At 51.9% G+C, this 20,799-nt stretch overlaps 1 protein-coding gene across 4 annotated transcripts in view; it reads left to right on the top strand.

Moving 5' to 3' along the window:
* LOC122382450 (NADP-dependent malic enzyme-like) overlaps positions 1–20,136 on the top strand; it is a 35,967-nt gene extending 15,831 nt beyond the window's left edge. Inside the window, exons 1-14 of one of the 4 annotated variants that reach the window (XM_043367767.1) lie at positions 4,151–4,443; positions 6,036–6,508; positions 12,437–12,590; positions 13,072–13,230; positions 13,658–13,839; positions 14,178–14,358; positions 14,550–14,678; positions 14,955–15,137; positions 15,716–15,941; positions 16,122–16,264; positions 16,515–16,685; positions 17,040–17,163; positions 18,463–18,601; positions 19,526–20,136. In XM_043367767.1, coding sequence (XP_043223702.1) covers positions 6,477–6,508; positions 12,437–12,590; positions 13,072–13,230; positions 13,658–13,839; positions 14,178–14,358; positions 14,550–14,678; positions 14,955–15,137; positions 15,716–15,941; positions 16,122–16,264; positions 16,515–16,685; positions 17,040–17,163; positions 18,463–18,581 — 1,803 coding nt within the window. In that variant the 5' untranslated portion in view covers positions 4,151–4,443; positions 6,036–6,476 and the 3' untranslated portion in view covers positions 18,582–18,601; positions 19,526–20,136. Of the gene's footprint in view, positions 1–4,150; positions 4,444–6,035; positions 6,509–12,436; positions 12,591–13,071; positions 13,231–13,657; positions 13,840–14,177; positions 14,359–14,549; positions 14,679–14,954; positions 15,138–15,715; positions 15,942–16,121; positions 16,265–16,514; positions 16,686–17,039; positions 17,164–18,462; positions 18,602–19,525 lie in introns of those variants that run through there. The other 3 variants (XM_043367766.1, XM_043367765.1, XM_043367764.1) reach the window with 3 other exon arrangements.
* Positions 20,137–20,799: the final 663 nt, after the last annotated feature.

Consider the following 20,799-nt stretch of genomic DNA (forward strand, 5'->3'; position numbering starts at 1 on the left):
TGGTCAGCAGTCTACTTTTGTATCCAGTCAGACCCAGAAGCAGCCTGGATTCGGTCCCTCGGGGTCGCAGTCCACCTTTGTCTCAAGCCAGACCGGTCGGCAGCCCGGACTTGCCCCGTCAGGCCAGCAGTCTACGTTCATCTCAAGCCAGACTGGTCGGCAGCCTGGACTTGCCCCGTCAGGCCAGCAGTCTACTTTCATCTCTCAGCAGACCCCTCAGCAGCAGCCCGGACTTGCCCCGTCAGGCCAGCAGTCTACTTTCATCTCAAGCCAGACCGGTCGGCAGCCTGGACTTGGCCAGCAATCTACCGTCGTTTCTCAGCAGACCCCCCAGCAGCCCTTCGTCTCCCAGCAGACTCCCCAGCAGCCCGGCTTCGGGCCGTCAGGTCCGCAGTCTACCTTCGTCTCCCAGCAGACTCCCCAGCAGCCCGGCTTCGGGCCGTCTCAGGGCGGTCTTCCCACCACAGTCTCACAGACCGGCTCTAACCTCGGACAGCCGTCCGTTCCTCTGGCGTCCGGCCAGCTGTTGAACCGCCACCCGGGCGGCGGCGGCTCGGGTCCTCTGGGTCACCAGACACGTACCTGCTCCACCTCACTGGTCTGCGTCCCCATCGCCATGTGCAACCCGTACACGGGCTTCGTGCGCGGCGGTCTGCTGTTCGAGCCTGAGGAGCCCACCCTGCAGCCGACCGTGTCGCTCGACCGGTGCACAGAGCTGAAGGACGGCGGCACTGGTGACGGCGTGTGCTGCCAGATGCCGCACATCAACGATCCGTGGCCGCGCGATCAGTGAGCGCCCACGGGTCGAGGAGGGGTAGTGCAGCTCCTCAGGCTGTCTGATGTTCCTGTGTCGGTGTTCGGAGTCGAGGGAGGGTCGCAGCAGCCCAGCAGGTGCTCTGGGCTCTAGGCATTACGGCTGGTAGAATGGTCTCATTTGGTGCATGTGTTGATGCATTTGTCTCTTATTTATTAGAAGAAATACATATATGATGCTTTCAGTATGACTGTATTCACAGAGTTACCATTGCAAATGCCCGGAATGATAAAAATGGAGACATAGTGGAACTAGGAAGAAAGAAAATAGAGAGAGAGAGAGAGAGAGAGAGAGAGAGAGAGAGAGAGAGAGAGAGAGAGAGAGAGAGAGAGAGAGAGAGAGAGAGAGAGAGAGAGAGAGAGAGAGAGAGAGAGAGAGAGAGAGAGAGAGAGAGAGAGAGAGAGAGAGAGAGAGAGAGAGAGAGAGAGAGAGAAGCGGGAGGGGGACAAAAAAGAAATACATAGAACGAATAACAATTTAGCGAATGGAGCTCTGAACCAACCGTAAATCGTCACGGCCAGGTTAACCTGCGGCGGAAGGGGAAGGGGAGGAGAGGAGGAATGTTTTCTGCTAGCTCTATGATTAAGTTTTTCCACTAACGGCGATTAATGAACACTATCTCGAGTAAATATCATCTGAGAATTCTCTGAGATATTCTCCCAAATACCCCAAATTCTCCGTAGGGCGGTGCTAGCTTCCCGTCGCCGTGTTGGCCAAAACGCAAAACTTATGGTACCTATGCTACAGGGAGTTTGAGAAATCCGTGAGTTTGCAAACTCCGTGCGACGGTTAGCTAGGCCGTACCACTAGCCGCCTGTGTTTTAACATCACGGACGGCACGTACGCCACCCTCATCTTACACACTTGATTTTATTTGTCCCAATCGTTCTGAAAGTTCCCAAACTCCCTGACCAGTCAGTGAGTTTGCAAACTCCCTATTGACTTTGTAAATTCCCTAGTGAGTTTGCAAACTCACTGACGGGTCAGGGAGTTTGCAAATTCCCTAGGGAGTTTGAAAACTCACGGATTTCTCAAACTCCCTGTAACACCCACATCTTTTCCACACATTTAAAAGATTTCAAACCAAGGTCATTTCTTAAAGGTCAAGTCATCAGGTCACGCAAAGTGAGATATCCTTGAAAAAAAATGCTCGCCATGGCTAGGGGAAAGTGGGGTAAGACGGGCACCTTAACTTTGGAGCCATTTTTCGGCCGGTTAGAAACATCATAGAAACGGGAAACTGAGTGAAAACCTTTTTTAGACATTTTACTTTCTTTTGCCAGAAGATGAGACTTAGACCTGATTCAACAAATAAACTGCAGCTATTTTTGCAAAACCTTGCAAAAACCCGTCTTACCCCACCCCATGGGGTAAGACGGTCACATGGGTAGGGCAAGACGGCCAGCTTCTTTCACCGTCCAGCACAGCTCGCAACAAATGCCCGAGATTAGCCGCATTTATACAGTCGCTCGTTGGTCTCAAGTGCTTCGGAAATGGCAGTATACGAGATTCGTGCAGAAGGCGTATGCTCCTATATAGGCCCTAGTTCAGAAGCCATGTAGAACCGTTTTTCACATTCATTATTCGAGAATAAACTGTGCCGAAGGAATATTGCTAACATGTCTGTGAGTATCGGAATCGAACATATTCTTATTAGAAATGCTTCTTTTTTCCTACAGCAACAAAAATATTTTCACCATTACAGACCCATTGGATTCATAGTTGCCCGTCTTACCCCAAACTCAATGTCAGGAGTTCAGCACGATTTTTCGCTGTGGACAATTTGATGCAGACAAAGCAAATCCGCGGTAAATGAACACTGTTGGCATATGAGTGTACCACAAGTGATTGCGAGTTTTTAACTCTATAGTGCTGTACACAAAAGCTTGCACAATACATTATGGATGTTTTCAATGAAATGAGTGTTTTAAAGAAATCAAAATAAAAGATTATCGACTGAACACAAATTCACCAGACTTGAATGGTGGTGTGTAGTGGGAAAGGCAATTCTGGTCCTAACTTTTCTTGCTCGTAGCGCTATTGGTTTGGTCTGCAGAAGGGGTGCCCGTCTTACCTACCCTGACCGTCTTACCCCACTTTCCCCTACGTAATATGCACACCGAACAAACAACCGTTTGACACTTTCAACGGTTGATAATGTGACTGGATGTAAAGCACGTGTTTCCCGGATTTTTTTTTGTATCAGTGACCTAAGGTCTGGTCAATGGTGCGACTTCTCTTTTATCTAAAAGATACTGGAAGTAAATCGAGCTGTGCCTTTATAGAGGAATCTGATCGACAGCAGTTTTTAAGCACATTTTCTGTCCAGGAACTCATAAAAAGTCATAAAGTTAATTTTTTATCAATCTGGTTAATTAACCAAGCTTTTTACGTGGCTCACTCAGTGGCACCTGACGTGGCCGTTCAGGGTCCGTGGCCGTGCCGTCTCAGTAAGGTAAGTAGGCAATCACTAATCAGTAAGTACATCTTATGAGTTACGTGACTACTGACTTGTGACGTAACTGCGAGAACCTGCTCATCGCGTGTGGTGCTCGGTCTCGGGATACGTTACCGAGAGTTATGTAATTTAGACGTTTCCCGGCTAAGTCAGTGGTAGCTTATGGCGCCACGTCTGCGAGCTGCATTATAATAAGGGAGGTGTTTATATATTTTTGACATTTAGGTACAGCGTCAGCGATACATGTTAGATGCGGGGTGTGGAGGCATGCGCAGGCTGTTGCGAATACTGAATGCCGGGTAGGTACGGTGTACGCTTTCTAAAGTGAAATCTGCATTTGGGATTAAGATCGCGTAGAATAAAAACAATCTGTGAACTGAACCGGAACGCATGAGTGATTGGAATGCATGCGCATTGAGGCGACTATACCTACTGTTGTGCGTCAATCCTGAGAAAAATGATTTAGGTACTTGACTTGATTTGAAATGACTTGAAATGACCTAAAGCGGAAAACGATGAATTGATGTCGAAAAACATTTTTTATATTGCCTCATGGCATCTGTAAATAAGAAGCGGCACAAGTTCTTGTCACGTTAGAAAAAGGCACCAAAATCAAATGCTGTTGGACATGCTGGCCCAATGCTCAGCTGGCATCGTCAAAGGGGGATGTCACTACTTTGCTTCGCCATAGGTCCAGTACTGATGTCGTCGGTTTCGATCCCGGTGACGTCAGTGCTGTCTACATCCGGGAACTTATTGCACTTGGTTCTCATTAGAGGTGGCCATATTGTTTTGTCTCGTGACGACACATTTGCGTCATCGGGATCGAAGCTGACTGTAAACAAATCACTCAGTGTCGCTACCTGCCTTGGCATCGTCGGTTGTCTTGGGCTAGACGGACGTCCGTTCGTCTGCGTTCGTCGGCTATACGATTTTGGTGCCGGGTCCAGTGGCCGGCGGCCGCGTCTTGATTTTGCTCGGTTTACGGTCCATTTCGGTCATATTTTCCAGCGGAGTCGATGCTCCTTAGGCAGCTCGAAAGGTTCCGGGCGTAATCCACTATCCTATTGCCGACTTATTATGCGAGAACTGTGTAGTTTACACTAGCCAAAATTAATTTACCTTCACGAAAGCGACCACGCTGTAGGCAGGGCACTAAAGAATCCTGTAGGTAAGTGATCCTCTGCAGAGTAATCTTAAAAGGCTTACAGCCAAGTCAAGCCGGCTCTGGTAAGTGTTTTTTATGTGTTGTTTCTAAAACAAACGTTTTCATACTCTATTGAGATTTTCTCTAAACTGGATAGGCTTTCATCTTAACTTTTTTATCATCTCGTGAATAATCTCGGCGAAGAGAATAGAACTCATGATGGCAACTTTTGTCAAGGATAATTTCCGACAAAATAAATGTTGTTACCTTAGTTTAACCCTCGCCGGACCTATTGGTTTTCTACATACGCGCCGGCCGAGGGGGGGGGGCGGGTACGACCCCCCTCGCCGTTTCGCCCCTGGTAGAGCTAGCGCGTCGCGGAAAAAACGAGCGTGTGCGCCGTTACGAGACGCAGAGATTGGTACCCGATTTTAAGGTCCTAGGTCAACCGGTGACCTCTGAGGTCAGGTCAAGTGCCCCAGGGTACGATTCAGTTTTTGGTGAATAACTTCGCAAAAAACGGCCGCAGAGCGCCGATTTTGGCAGCATCGTGTTCGCCTCGCTCAGGCGCGTCGAATGTTATACTTTTTGTCCGGGTCAGGTCAACTTGGGGTTTTGACCTCAGGTCAAGGTCAGGTCAGCACCCCCAGGTCACGAAGTTGGTCGAAAGAGGTCATGTCGCATATCATTCGATTCGGCAGGCCTTCCTGAGTCCATTGGTGGCTTTCCTGACTCGCTAGCTCAATTTGATCAAGAGTTATTGGCGAAAAACTAATATGACCTTGATGACGTCATAAATGACGTCACGCAAGGTCAACATTGCAAAAGTGACGCATCTAACCTTGCAAGGAGTGCATCAAATCACGATTCTGTGTGCTTGACATAGTTGGAGATCGTTCCCGGCGCCAGAATAGCAGTTTGAATTTTTCCCCATTGACTTATAATGGTGAGGTCACGAAAATGACCTGACCTCATATGACCTTTAGGAAAAATCCGAGATATACAAGTTGTTGGACTCATAATGGATACTAGATCCTGCAAGTTTCATTTCCCTGTGACATCTCCTCTGGCAGTGAGGGCGTTGCGAAGTTGCGACATCTGAAGACCGTGCAGAGGTTCACTTATGACGTCATAGGTCAGTGACCTGACCTGACCCAAAAATGCGGTTGGTGTCATAAGATCCAGCTTGGATCAAAGGTCAAGTATGCCAAGTTTCAGCTCGCTATCGCCAGCGTGTTCGGAGCTATCGCAAAAAAACCCTATGGGGGGGGGGCGGCACCCGCCCCCCCCCCCTCGGCCGGCGAGGGTTAATGTTCAATATGTCAACTTTAGTCCTCATTCCTCTTAAAATAGTTGTTATCCGGTTGTGTCACCTTCCAAATTTACTCGAATATTTACATAAAAGCAACAGTCGTTGACCGTTGCCTTTACTACAGCAATGAAAAACTCGCGGGCGTATTTGTGCGGAAGAAGAGTCTCTCTAGCCTCTACATACAGAGTATCGAGTATCACTCCTCCCGGTCCTTTTCAGACTGTCGCTCGTAACGAATGGTAACGAGCCTCACCCACTGGGTCAGTTCGGTCAGGTGACGTGCCCCTCCCGGCTCTATTGACAGGAGCACAGAAGCCTCACGGTGCCACCGCGGAGCCTACCAGTGCCCATCAACACGGCCGTCACCGTCAGCTGGCCGGTTTATTGACACTCATCTCGGAGAGATTACGGACGGGCCTGCAGTAGCAGTACCCAGCCGGTGGCACCTGCCGTGCACCGCGCGCCGGACGGACGGACAACAACGGCTGATAATCACGCCGCAGCGCGCACCCCATCTGACGGCCGCGCCGGCCCTGCAGCTGCACTGCAGCCGCGCTCAGAGGGGGCGCGTCTACCGGTGCTACAGCGCAGCGGGCGCCGTGGCCGCGACCGTGCTCCGGCGTGCTCTATTTTGAGTGGCGACTGCGCGCGCGCCTGCGCTGGCAGGGGCGCCGATCGACCGACGCTCACACGACTGTGAGCCGGGCAGCGCGGAGCAGCCGTCCACCGCGCACCGTCCACCGCAATGCTGGGAGTGACCGCCCGCCTCACCGGCCTGTGAGTAGACTGCACGTTTGGGATTGCACCCAAGCATCCGCTGCTCTGCCCAGTGCCCTATCCCACACCTGACCCCACCCTGATGGGATAGGACGGTCACTGGGCGGGCCGGCATTGGCCCAGCTGACGGGGGTAGTCTCAGCTGATGCCGGTCCCTGAACAGGTGGGTCCAGCCGTCCAAAGTCACCTTCATACACACCAGGGCTAGCTGTAGCAACTTCTGGCGCCGAGCCGGCTGAACTAAGTTTGCACGGGCCTACGCAGTCTGGCGACTTAGCCAGAGGTCAATATATTGGTGTAGTCCTGCGCAGCAGCCCTCAAGCAGTGCCATTTGTTTTTGCAAGCCTGCAACGGCCAGGCTGCAACCTGTTTTTACGTAACCGGCTTGGTAATCAAATGCCGACGAGTGCCGTTATTATACCGAGACCCCAAATTTACGACGAACCGTGGTCAGGCTATTTCCGTTAGCAACAAGCTGGTCATTGTAGGATGACCTTCACCGGTGACCTCTGTGTCCGGCTCCAACCTTGCCGTATGACCTCTGGCGTTTTCAGTGCCCTGAGGCGTTTGTCTGGGTAGGATGCGGGCGCGTGACTAGGCGGGGTAGCGGTGGAGGGGGGGGGGGGGCTCACGTGTCACTGGCTGGACAAGCAGTGGGTGTGTTCGGGGGATGGGCGGGGAGGGGTGGAACCGGACGGGTCCAATCTGAAACCGACGAGTGACGGTGTATGCACGATGAGATGGGACGGGGCAGGCTGGGCCGTTTCGTACGGTGGTGTTTTTCCAGGTGTGAGAGTGCCCTACGTGAGACCGAGCGGGCCCTACCGAGGCGCCTTATTAGTTTGGTGGGTGTTTGGGGCTGGGGAAGTCGGTACCACCATCGGTCTCTACTTTGGACGTTTGGGGAAGGTGGGAGGCGGGACCAGACCGTTTCAGTACGGTAGTGATTTACCAGGTGCGAGAGCGGTCGAGGTGGGGAAGAGCAGGCGCTTCTGAGGCTCGCCAAGAATACGGTGGATAATGGATATCCAGAGCTGGGGACGTTGGGACCGGATAGTCTAGTCCCGTGCGATAGATGCTCAGGGGCAGGACAGGAGTGTTTACTGCCGAGAACCGTCTGAGACCGGTAGATGTCCGCCGTCCGGAGTCGGGAAAGTCGGGTGTCAGACTGCCCGGCCTCGTCTGCGTTGGGTGTTCAGGGTCGGGGAGGTCGGAGCCAGGTTTTCACTAGCCCCCGCCCTTGCGTCTCGTCTGAGTTGAAGGCCTTGAGGCGGGGGTGGGATGGAGAGGAGGCTGAGCCTGACTGCCTCGCCCTCGCCTGTGTCCAGTCCTGTGTTTGATTCTCGGTGGTGGACAGGTCGAGACGGAGCCTTCATCTATGCCGGCCTCGTCTGTGTCTCGCCAGCGTGGGATGCTCGAGAGGCGGGGAGAGGGGGAGGGGATGTCGAACCTTTTCGCCCTCGCCTGCTTCTCGTCTGCGGTTGGATTCCCGGGGGTGGGGAGGTCGGGTTGGAGCCTTCACCAAGCCCGGCCTCGCCTGTGTCGTGTCTGCGTTGGATGCCCGGGTGCCGGGGGCGGTGAGGTCGTCGCGGGCTCGGAGGGGGCGCGGCCGGGGCCCGTCACCGTCTTGGCACCCTGTCAGCGCCACTGGCAGGTGTATATCGGGGGGCCGGGCCGGCTGCCAGGGTCCTGTGACCCAACAGCCACTGGCCGGTCCACCCCTCCCGCCTCTCGCTCCGCCGGAACGGAGAGCGGTGCCAGACAAAGGCACATGCCAGCGCCTCTCGTCTTCCACTTCAATAGGTCATAAGGCATCGAAGGCAGTAGCAAGTGTGGTATATCTCACAAATGCCCATTTTTGTACTTTTTCACACGCCTGATAGAAAGGTCAGCAAATATATGATTTTCCTGATTATAACATTTTTACAAATCGGTTCACAAATTGACACGTAATGAAGTTTCAGATAAGCAGGAAAAAATATTTGATAGTTATTAACCCTTGCCGGATAAATCAGCTCCTGCTTGGAAGTAACATGACAACTCAGATGTATTGCACAAATTCCCACAGCGACAGAAAAAAATGTACCGGTTTTATCGATGCAGGCCTATACGTGGGTGGATCTTTGGTGAAAATAAGGCCGGTAGGTATCTGTCGATTTATGATGTTGCCTTCCAGGTAGGTTCCAGAGAACGTAGCTAGCCGGTACTCAGGTCCTACATTCACATTATTAACGTCATTTGTTTGATTAATTGTTTGCAGTTCATTAAAGTTATTAATTTGTTTTGTCACGGTCCCGTACTACTAAATGCATATTTTTTCCGCACGTTTGACAGCATGGGAACCTTCGTCACCACCTAAGGAAAATAAACACTCGATATGGCTTACACATGGTAGGAGACAGGCACTCTGTCACCAATAGAAGACGTAAACAGATCGAACCCAATGACCCCATATTCGAACATACCGTGACCCCACCGAACATATTTCTCATGACCGGTTCTCATATCTGACTAGTAACACCTTCAGACCAGTGTCACTCGGTGGCCTATAAGAACGGCTGTGCTGCTCACGGTATGTTTTTACATATATATGAGAAAAATCCTGACTCCGCATGACACCCCCAGGGGGAGTTCACCAAAACGACACCCCAAAACTCCCAGGTGGTACTCCTCATTACACCCCCTCTAAAACTCTCCATTACACCCCAAAACTTCCCTCGAGAAACTCTCTGTAACTCTCCCTACCGTTTTAGAAAACTCTTCATTACTCTCCTTTACCCTATCAAAACAAACAACATACTCCCTGAAACTCCCTTCCATTACTCTCAATGACTCTCCTACTGCCTCATAATTACTCCCGATTACTCCATTTCATGATTCCCCAAAACTCCGTTTACAGCTTCATGGTATACCTCTTGTTACTCCCCATCAAACTCATCCAAACTTCCCATCACTCCACTCCAGCCCCTCCCCCCCCCCCGAAAATAAATATTGGACGAATAGCGTAACCACCCAAAGCTCGTGTACCGAAGCACAGATAAAAAATATATTTCAAGAAATGTGTATTCATAGTCCGGGGCGGTGGGAGGCTTAAAAAATTAACAAACGCTTTCGACATCCCGCCACGGCACGCTCTCCGGGGATCTCACTCCATATGCTTCACGGTCGCGAGTTTTGATGTTAAGAATCCAAAAGGCGGCCTACCACAGCAGGAATGCTTGGTCTGGTGGTGTCGCTACCCTACCACCTCCTGGGCCTCGACGAATACTGCGTCTTCTTCGTTCGGCTCTCCTTTCACGATTGTGGGATGGATATTTTGCTGGCCTCCGTTGGCTTCCGACGTGTCTTGCGGGATGCGCTGCAGGCTCTCCAGCTCATCCCCTGAAAAATGTTAATAACCACGAAATTATAGGTACACTTAACATTGCGTGGGAGGAAATGGAGGAGAAAGAAAAAAAGAGAAGAAGGGGAAATAATGAAGGAGAAAGGGAGGGAAGGAGGGAGGGATGAAGGAAGGAAGGAAGGAAAACAGGAAGGAAGGGAGGGATAGAGGGAGAAAGAAAGGGAGAGAGAGGGGAGGGAAAGAGGGAGTGATGAGAAAGGAAGCGAGGAAAGATGGAAGGAAGAAATGAGGGAGGAGACTGAGAGGTAGGCAGATGAGACAAGATGGACGAGACGAGACATACGCGACCTGACGTGACCAAGATCTGACGTTATTTTCTGGCTCTCCTTTGCAAGCCCTTCAAATTTGATATTTGTCATTGGTATAGATATTAAAATAATTGGGCAATAACAATATAATCCATGACGTGTAAAGCTTGTGTAATCCTAACTTTCCAATTTATTCGAGGGAAATAATGTATGATATTTGCCAATACCTAGAAACTCAGAGCATGCTGTTTCCGATCTTTATTTCACTCAGGAACAATACAAATCAATTACCCTTACAGAGACCATTCCAGCCCATCAAGAACATGGGGTTACCATATGTTCTCATCACAGCATTATAACACTTTGCACTATAAAAGCATGATGAGAAATACAGCTAAGCTTACCTTTAAATCCAAAGTAAGGTCCAATTATCCGTCACTGTATATAGGTCAGGTCCGTCTAAGTCAACACGCTCTTCACTAACACCTCGCCCGCCGCCCCGCACAACGTGCTGTGTACTACGCGCAAAAGATGGCGGCCACCGGCAGCTCCTCGCGACGTATGCTAAAACCCCTTCGTAACTTCCCTTTTACTCCTGTCGGAACGTTCGGGAAAGGTTTTTCGGAAGTAATGGAGAGTTGCGTCACAGAGTTATGGGGTGTCACACATGGAGTCATTTCGCCATCCATTAAGAACTCTTGAAAACTCTTTCGCAAAATGAGGAAGGCTCGAAGTTACCCTAGAACACACTCAATAACTCTGCTGGAAAGGGAGTTATCAATGGTTTTAAGGAGTTTTTAGGGGAGCATTTTCAAGAGTTTTGACCCATATGGAGTCAATTTTTTTCTCAGTGTGTATATGCTATGGCAAGCTGCCTACTGTTGTAAATGAACCTTCGCTCTTATTCAGACGGTTGCCGGGCGGCGAATCTGTGGTGCTCTGCAGGCCGACAGCCGGGTGCCCTCTGTGTTCTGAGTTTTAAAGGTAGTGTGCCACCTTTGAAAGATTTCCCATTTTATTTTTCCTAGGATAAGAAGCTTCTGTTTTTACCTAATATCGCAAAAAAAAAATCAAAAATGGGCCTGGAATAGTGCCTTTTTCGCCTAAAAGTTTTTCGGTTTTTAGATATGTATAACAACTGTAGTGGGCTCACCTGCAAACAGGCGTCGGGCAACAATCGCGAATGCGGCGCACTTGTGACAATAAGCAAAGGTCATTATAGTGTTACGACCATACGACGTACGGGAATGAGTTATCAGCTGTCTAATCGTAGACAACACAATGTCGAGCCTTAAACTGTAAGCCCGTATTGGTATTGTTTCTTTTATTTGGCTGTCGAACATTATTTATGGTTTGAAATATGATTTTATGTAAAATAATTGATATGAAAAAGCCGTCTTATAAGTTATGACCCCATTTCACCACACGCAAGTGGCAGAAATGACAATGATCAGCTGACGCATTTTTCTTGGCCGAAGTCAGAGCGCGCGGCCCGACGCACCACGCGTATTTGGAAATTCCGACCTCGACGAGCATCAGAAGCCACCTAACAGGCGTGTTCGAAACCGCAGGAGATGATGATGAACGGGTTTATCGAAACTTGATTGGATGAGCATATCGGTAATAGCGATTTCAGTGTGTGCATTTATTGTTCATAGTGGTGTGAAATGTGGTTGGGGTACGACCGACAACCCGTCGGGGCGAATTTCGCACTGGGGTACTCAAAATTTGAAGAATTTAAGACGTTTCCATGAGTTTTGAAGGTATGGATAAGTTCTAAAAATCCGGTTCTCCTTATCTGGGCCATTAACTCCAGACGGTCCAAGAAAGCTGGCACACTACCTTTAACGATGCTCTAGGCCATCCTGGGGACCGTATCGTCCGTGTGTTCTCTGTGTTCTGACGTGTGCTCTGTGTTCCAGGCCGGCCGCCGGCAGCCGGGTGTTCCCTGTGTTCTGTCGTGTGCTCGGTGTGTTCTCTGTTCTCTGACGTGTGTTCCGTGTTCCAGGCCGGCCGCCGTCAGCCGGGTGTTCTCTGTTCTCTGACGCGTATTTCCGGGTGTTCTCTGTGCCCTGACGAGTGTTCCGTGTTCCAGGCCGGCCGCCGGCAGCCGGGTGTCATCCGGCGCCCTGTCTGACGTGTTCTCCGTGTGTTCTCTGTGTTCTGACGAGTGCTCCGTGTTCCAGGGCGGCCGCCGGCAGCCGGATGTAATCCGGCGCCCTGTCTGACGTGTCCTCCGTGTGTTCTCTGTGTTCTGACTTGTGCTCCTTGTTCCAGGCCGGCCGCCGGCAGCCGGGTGTTATCCGGAGCCCTGTCGGGCCGGCTGGCCGACCGGCCCGGGCGCCGCTCTGTTCAGGAGTCGGCCCCCGACAAACCCTGCCCCAACATGGTGCGAGGCATCGACAACGTCCGAGAGACGCGGCTCAACAAGGTGAGCTCCAAGCACGGCATGTCGCCCCAATCGCTGGGGAACTCTGGAGGACCACAGCGACTGTTGGGGACCACTTGGAGACCACAGGGACTGCTGAGGAGCACAAAAGGACCACAGGGACTTCTGAGGACCATTGGAGGACCACGGGGACCGCTGGGGGCCACTGGAAGAGCACAGGGACTGCTGGGGATCATAAGAGGACCACAGGGACTGCTGGGGATCACTGGAGGACCACAGGGACTGCTGGGGATCACTGGAGGACCACAGGGACTGCTGGAGGACACTCGGTTGTACCGCATGCGATGTTCGTAACAAGGTCACTTATGTAATTTACGTTCCGTTTGCGCAGATTGCGCTGCATGACCCTACGTGTAAACGTTCCATCGCACACATCTGTCTTACTACTGCGCCGATCGCCGCTGGAAAACTACGGCCATCCCGCGTCGCCCTTACTGCGACTTGTCCTTCTCTTTACCATCAGGGCATGGCCTTCACGCTGGAGGAGCGCCAGAGGCTGGGCATCCACGGCCTGCTGCCACCCCGCTTCAAGACACAGGACGAACAGGTCGACCTGTGCCTGAAGAACATCTCCCGCTACCAGGAGGACCTCAACAAGTTCATCTACCTGATGGGCCTGCAGGTACGGCGCGTAGTGATCGCAGAGCTAAATGGATCGACCACTTACAACGCAAAGTTTCAAGAGTGCCTTATGCTGTTGGTGCACGCACGTTTATTGTACAGATGGTTGTGCGCTGCGATTTTGGAATTGGTCGGACACATGATACTGGTTATGACCGGACACAATTCTGGGTGGCCGACACCTATGTTTATTTTCACACCGAATAATTCGGGTGTGACATGAAACGGTTATTGGTCACATCTTCAGTGACTCGCTGTTTGCTGTTTTATGACTCGCCCTTGGCTTAGGACGCCCTTGGCGTCCTTGAACTTTGTATTTTATGTTCCTATCGAGCATGAGGTGAGAATAGATCATTAACCTTTCTCTGTAGGAGACCGGCCACTGGCTGTTTAAGTATGACGCTGGAATGGCCTCTCGTCTCCTTCAGGACCGGAATGAACGGCTGTTCTACCGGGTTCTCTCGGAGAACGTGGAGCAGATGATGCCGCTCGTGTACACGCCTACCGTCGGCCTGGCCTGCCAGAAGTTCGGCCTCATCTACCGGCGGCCGCGAGGACTTTTCATCACCATCCACGACAAGGGACACATCTACGACGTCATGCGCAACTGGTGAGCGGCGCTGGGCTGTCCGTGATGTAAGGAAAGGACTGGTGGAACAGAGAGTCGGAGCTTTTAGCCTGGCCTTGAGCGCGACTGATGAGCAGCACCGGGCTAGGGAGCATGACTGTCTCTCATGGGATGGAGGGGTACTGGTGGAGCAAAGTTGGAACTTGTAACTTGGTCGGTGTATGTCACCGAATGAACATGCCCTTAGTTCTTACCTGATCTGACATGGCCTTGGTGTGCTGCTAGCCCACTGTCTAGTTTGCCTATGCTCCTACGGTCGTTAGAGTTTAGGAATAACCTGACCTCAGCTGACCTTAGTGTCTGACTCGTCTGACCGCCAGGCCGGAGCAGGACGTGCGTGCCATCGTGGTAACGGACGGAGAGCGCATCCTCGGCCTGGGAGACCTGGGTGCCCAGGGCATGGGTATCCCGGTGGGGAAGCTCTCCCTGTACACTGCACTGGCCGGCATCAAACCACAGCAGTGCCTGCCGATCGTACTCGACGTCGGCACCAACAACAAGGTCAGTGGATTTAGTATCTGCAGCAGCAAAGCCAGCTATTTTTACCTCATCAGAGGTGAATTCATGGCATGCAGTTCGACCCTAGTAAATCAAGTAGCCAGACTATCTCGTTGGTCAGGATGACTCAAATGAATCGGTCATAGAGCGCCAAAGGACTTCAGTGATCAGTTATGATTTTTTCACCTTCCCAGGATCTGCTGAATGACGAGTTCTACATCGGCCTGAAGCAGAACCGGGTGACGGGCGAGGCCTACGACGAGTTTGTCGACGAGTTCATGCAGGCCGCCGTCAGACGGTACGGACAGAAGACGCTGATTCAGGTGAGCGCAGGGAGACCCGAACGAGGTGATTTCAGTGCTGGGGATATGACCTGGGAATCAACTGTTCGAGGGATCGTTCACACAATACAGATTCCGCTAAAAAATCTGGATAAACTGGATTAACTGCTTGGAAATCTCCACGAGAATCAGCAAAACGCACAACAAACTTAACCTTCCTTCTTATCGATGCATGTCAGCTTGTTTCGGATAATACGTTCTGTTAACGTATGCTATTGAATATCCGTGTTCCACTGACGAAATCATCTCTGCTGACAGTTCGAGGACTTTGGTAACCACAACGCGTTCCGCTTCCTGGATAAGTACCGCAACAAGTACTGCACGTTCAACGACGACATCCAGGGCACGGCGTCGGTGGCGGTGGCCGGCCTGCTCGCTGCCATGCGGAAGCTGGACACCAAGCTGTCCGACCACACATTCCTGTTCTTGGGAGCTGGAGAGGTCAGTGCACGGGCCAACCACACTATGACGGGGATTATCGGCACCTGTCGGGTTTAGGTTGTGTACCGAGAAACGGTGCACGGCCCGGCGCCAGCCGCTGGGGTTGTTTATTTTTAGAGCCGATGGCAGAATCAGAAGGAACCGCTGCTGGAATCACAGTCCGGTTCGTCGAACTAACGGTCGTTTGGGCCTGATGAAATCGCCAGTTAGCGATGTTTGTTTGTTTGTTGGGAGTTAGGGGCGCGCCGTCGACAGTCAGCGACACTGAGTCAGAACTGACGGGCTCCGGTGTCACCGACTGCATACCTGCGGATCATTCGATGATATGCTGTGCCGATGGTGAAGTTGTAAACCCTCTTGCATATGGCTAGATGTGCACTGCCAGTTTTCACTTCACCCGATTCAGGTAACACCTAAATACAATTGAATTCAGCTGGCCAATCAGTTTCAACACGATAATAAATGTCTTTAAAATTTGATGGAAAAGTACACAGCCAACTTACTCGCAATTATGTGAGTGTGACTGTCAACCTCCTCTGACACCCTCTGACTCTTACGCTGCATCTCCATACCGCCAGGCATCGCTCGGTATCGCCAACCTGTGTGTGATGGCGATGGAGCAGGAGGGCCTCAGCTCGCAGGCCGCCCACGACAAAATATTCATGGTGGACTCTCGCGGTCTGATCGTCAAGAACCGGCCCGAGGGAGGCGTCACCGGACACAAGGTCGACTACGCCAAGGACATGGAGCCCATGAAGAACCTCGGAGATGTCGTCAAGAAACTTAAGCCCTCGGCGTTGATCGGTAAGTTTTCGTCGATTTTTTTTTTTTAACCAGCGATATGACTCAGCCCAGTCGTTACGCTCATGGTAAAAGTGGTTCGGTTTCACCAACTGTGTGCTGTATCTTGGCCTTTGAAGGTGCTGTGAATTCAGTTAACCCTGCCGGTGCTATGAGTGACTCGTGTTTGCGCTGTTGTCACAGGTGCGGCCGCCCAGCCGCAGGCCTTCACCGCCGAGATCCTGAAGGACATGGGCGAATACAACAAAGAGCCCATCATCTTCGCGCTGAGCAACCCGACCAGCATGGCAGAGTGCACTGCTGAGCAGGCCTATCAGGCCACTCAGGTGAGAAGACCGCTGATGAGGGAAGAATGGATGACTTTTAATAGGATGACTTGCAGGACAGGAGAGCGCACGACACCAGCAGATCGGTTGTTCCGCTCTCCGCGTTACCAACGCACATATGTCTCAGCGAAATCCATCAGTGCTTTGCTTCGAGTGTCCAGTCCCCCTCCCTACGTGTGCTGGAAAGGATCGCTGTCCACCGAGCTCTTCCCCATGCTGAGTACAACTCGTCCCCCGGTGTGCCTGACAGGGTCGGGCCGTGTTCGCGTCGGGCTCTCCGTTCGCGCCGGTGACCATCAACGGCAAGACGCTGTACCCTGGCCAGGGTAACAACGCCTACATCTTCCCGGGCGTGGCGCTCGGCGTCATCGCCTCTGGCATGCACCACATTGGCGAGGACGTCTTCCTGCGAGCGGCTGAGGTCAGTAGCGGGATGTCTGGCGACGGACGTCACCCATCCTGCTCCAGGGCATGCGCGAGTCCCCGCTAGGAATATACTGCCGCACTTGATTGTTGACGAGGAGCGATTTCAGCCTATGAGGTACATCGTATATCTTTCTTTGAGTTTACGCTGCTTGTTTGTGTATTCGTGAGTATGTGGGGGACAGATGCCGGTGACTTACGGCCGCGCGGGCGGCACGGGCCCATCGTACCAGTCGCTGGATGTGTGTCTGTGTGTCGTCGATAAATTTATGCAATGGTTGTGAACTCATGAAGACATGCGCTGGCCAGTTAGACCCGTGGCCGTCACTGTATGTCTGTCTGTGTGTGACAGGCGCTGGCAAAGATGGTGACGGACCAGGAGCTGGACGCCGGCCGGCTGTACCCGCCACTGGAGAACATCCGCGATGTTTCGCTACAGATCGCCGTACAGCTGGCGGAGCACGCCTACAAGACGGGTGAGCGTGACGGGGACACCGGACCGGGTCATAGGCAGGTCAGGGGCACACCCCAAGCTGGCAGAGCACGTCTAAATGACGGGCGAGCGTGACAGAAGGGGTCATTGGCAGGTCAGAGCTCACACACCAGGCTCTTGCTGGGAATGGACGCAGATAAGAGATACATTTTTTTTTTCAAACACAGAACGGGATGAGACGAGATAACATCATAACTGTTCCGAAAATCGTTTAACAATGAAGGCAGTACACCTCAGGGCTCAGATGTCTATCAGACACAGATGTGCAGTTTTGTTGCGGAGCTGCGACTGACTGAGGAGCTGCAGTTGCAGTTGTCAGCGACCCCCAGTAATAAAGTGCTGGAAGGACGGACAACGCCCGTGCGTGCCGCGCCAGTAGCGTGTCCTGCACTGAAGCGGCTTCGCCTGCAGGCCCGACCCCTCTGATCGACTCTAGCCCAATCGATAAACGGCAGCCCGAGTCAGCGGCCGCCCGGCGCGGCGCCGACTCTGGGGGCTCCGAATAATCCGCTGCGAGAGGAGCTGGGCTTGAACGTGGTCCCGGTTAAGTGGACAGGATGTTTTGTTACGCATAAAGTACTGCGCAGCCTTGGCTTGTAATGTTTCATTATAATGCTACTCTTTATTTCGAAATTAAAATTATCTCAGACTGAAATTGTCCACTAATATTTTCATTTATTTTTTAGTTTGGTCATAATTTTAAAGTACTCCCCTTTGATTTAGGAGTCATCTTCCAGTGTTGCGGTCTCCAGCTGACAATGATTGAGGGTTGTTGCTGTTAGCAAGACGTACTTTCTTATCATTGCCTTTATTTCCACCCTAAACACCATTCCCGTTCCCTGGATGTCCGTGTGTCTTACACTGGGCTCTGCCGTGGCTGCTGCTCGCACCGTGCCGCTGGGCACCTGGCTGGGAATATCTGCTTCAGCAGCGGGCCGAGCCCCGTCGCGGGAGCTGCATCTGACGGGTACTGTTTGCTTACAGATGAGGGTGCTGGGGCTTCTGGGGACACTGCTGTGGCTGTAAAAAGCTGTGGAGGGGCTGCTGAGGACTACAGATCGCTGGGGCTGCTTGGGCTTTGTGAGCTGTAGAGGAGCTTTGAGAAGCTGTAGAGCTGTCGCGGGGCTGCTGGGAGCTTGGCTGTAGCGTGTCATGGGACTGGCTGTGGGTCTCTCGGGCTCTGGATATGTCCTACAGGCGGCGCTGGCGACCGGGGATCTCCAGACCCCGACCCGACCCAATTCCTAGACTCACACCCGGCGCCGGTGTGCCGGTGTTTCAGGCGAGGCGTCCACCTACCCCCAGCCGGCCGATCTGAACGCCTTTGTGCGCAGTCAGCTGTACGACTATCACTACGCCAACCCGTTAGAGCAGGTCTACCCGTGGCCGACGAGTGTCTGAGCTGGCGACGGCGCAGCGAGGTCCGTGCAGCAGCGCCCTTGTGTCAGCTCGTGTCGGCTAGTGTAGAGCCGGCGGCCCTCACGAACGGAGGCTGCTTCGTGTGCTTTGTGTGTGCGCATCTCCACTAGCTTGTACTGCCATCTGTTTGGGAATGTGCGCTTTTTGCGCGTTTTTGCAGCTACCTTGCATGCCTCAAGCAGTCATTTCCTGTTTCCTTAGCATGATCTTTACCTAACTCCAGTTCTCTGTCTCTATCTCCTGCCGTTTTTATTTGTAGTCAGTGGATTTTGTTTTGATCTGATATTTGTTCAGTGGCGTTTAGTGTTGTCAGCACAGTCGAAACTGTCTGTGCCATTGGTAAGTTTTTGCTACGTCCTGGCAAGTCAGCAGTGAAATTCAGTAGCTTGCGAGATACCTATCGGCTATCAGCCTTCTAGCATCGATGTTGCACCCTGTCACGGATATTCATACCACAAAATGCGTGCAATTTTGAATGAAAGGAATGGTAACGTAGCCTTTCGTGGAACGTGATGTGATGCCCGTAACACACTTGCATCGCGTTTGCGATAAGCGCGTACAAGGTGTAACCCTCATCTGCACATGATCAATTTTAGTCTACACTTTGAGTTATCAGCGAGGCAACTAGGCAAGGTCTCGATATAGGAGCATATGTCATATGCAACATTGATATAAAATGCAAGCATAAACTTTTTGGTCTTCACGGATGCGAAACATTCCGCAACGCGAGTGCACCTTTATCCTCCTCTGAACTGCAGCAACTATCTCTACGACTTTTACGTATAAACGAGCATTGCCTAATGCCTGACAAGACCTCACGGTGCCCAATACTACATCTCAGCTGAACTACTGTTACCTACCGTTACGTCACACTACGTGATCTATTGTGACCCTCTCTGATTCTGACCTCTGTCCGCCGTTCCCAGGGGAGGCGTCCGTGTACCCGCACCCGGATGACCTGCTCGCCTATATCGAGACGCATCGGTACGACTTCTCGTACGAGAGTCCGCTGCTGAACACGTACGAGTGGCCCAGCAGCGGTATGGTCCACTGAGGGAGGGGAGGGGGGTACAGTCGGCCGTATCAGAGGCCGACTCCGCGCCGGCACAGGACGCGCCTGGCGGCTAGGGCGTCCTGTGGCTAGGGGCTTTCTTAGATGCCGGCAGCCATGGGCGTTCTACGGCGTCGGCAGTTAGGGGCGCCCTCAGGTGTCGGTGACCAGGGGCGTCCTCTGGTGGCGGTGGCTAGGGGCGCCCTCTTGTGCCGCTGGCTAAGGGCGCCCTCTCGTGCCGGTGACCAGGGGCGCCCTCAGGAGGCCGGCAGAGACTCTGTACTGCCGTGATTGGTGTTGTGTTCTGTACGGCGGAGAGAAGCGTTTCTGCCACGCCGCGTTGCGGCTGTCGATGCGACTAGGTCATGGTCACAGTCAATGAATGGACCTTGTTGGTTACCCGTGTCAATGTGGTCACTCATAGAGTAGGGTCAGGCGCGGCAAATGGCATTTGAAGAGTGGAAGCGAAATACAGCTAGAAACCAAGATGCGTTTGGTTGAAGTTGAAGAGTCTCGTTACAATACTACACTGTATATTCATCCTCTCGTGTTCCACAAAAAACATCGCTCCTTCGTCGCTCGGTTTTTCAGTAACCCGCTTGGAAAATAATATCTTTATCTTCCACTCGGAGCCATGAAGAATCATCATCAATCGGGTTTGATAAACCCGCCAAAACATCTTTGAAAGTTATCACCTGAATTTATACCGCGCTGCTCATCAGCTACAGCCGCGCCCTAAAAGCAGCGCACTTACAATATGTATATCCGCTAGATGGCGCTAGTGGCGTGCGCCTGAAGTTATACTGTACCGCCGGGCACCTACCGTGAATATCGCAATCGAGAGAGCTTTCGCCTAGAGGCCTTTTCCATCAGGGGGGGGGGGAGGGGGCTGTGTAAATTTAGCATTGATAATAAAAGCCCTCCCCATGGAGGAAATGTCATGGAAATCTTTAAAGACCACCTGTAATCCCGATGAAAGCCAACGTTCATGAATCAACATAACGGTCTATTCAATGCAAACTATGCCATACCATAACAATTAGAACCTATTGTTGTGTAAAAGTTGGTGAAATTTCCGTTATTAACTTCCTTCATCATACATGGTCACATCCACTCGCTAGTTCCGATCTGTCATGGTTCATTTTCTGT

Source organism: Amphibalanus amphitrite, unplaced genomic scaffold (assembly GCF_019059575.1).
Source record: "Amphibalanus amphitrite isolate SeventyFive unplaced genomic scaffold, NRLGWU_Aamphi_draft 000139F_arrow, whole genome shotgun sequence".
Lineage (NCBI taxonomy): Eukaryota > Metazoa > Arthropoda > Thecostraca > Balanomorpha > Balanidae > Amphibalanus > Amphibalanus amphitrite.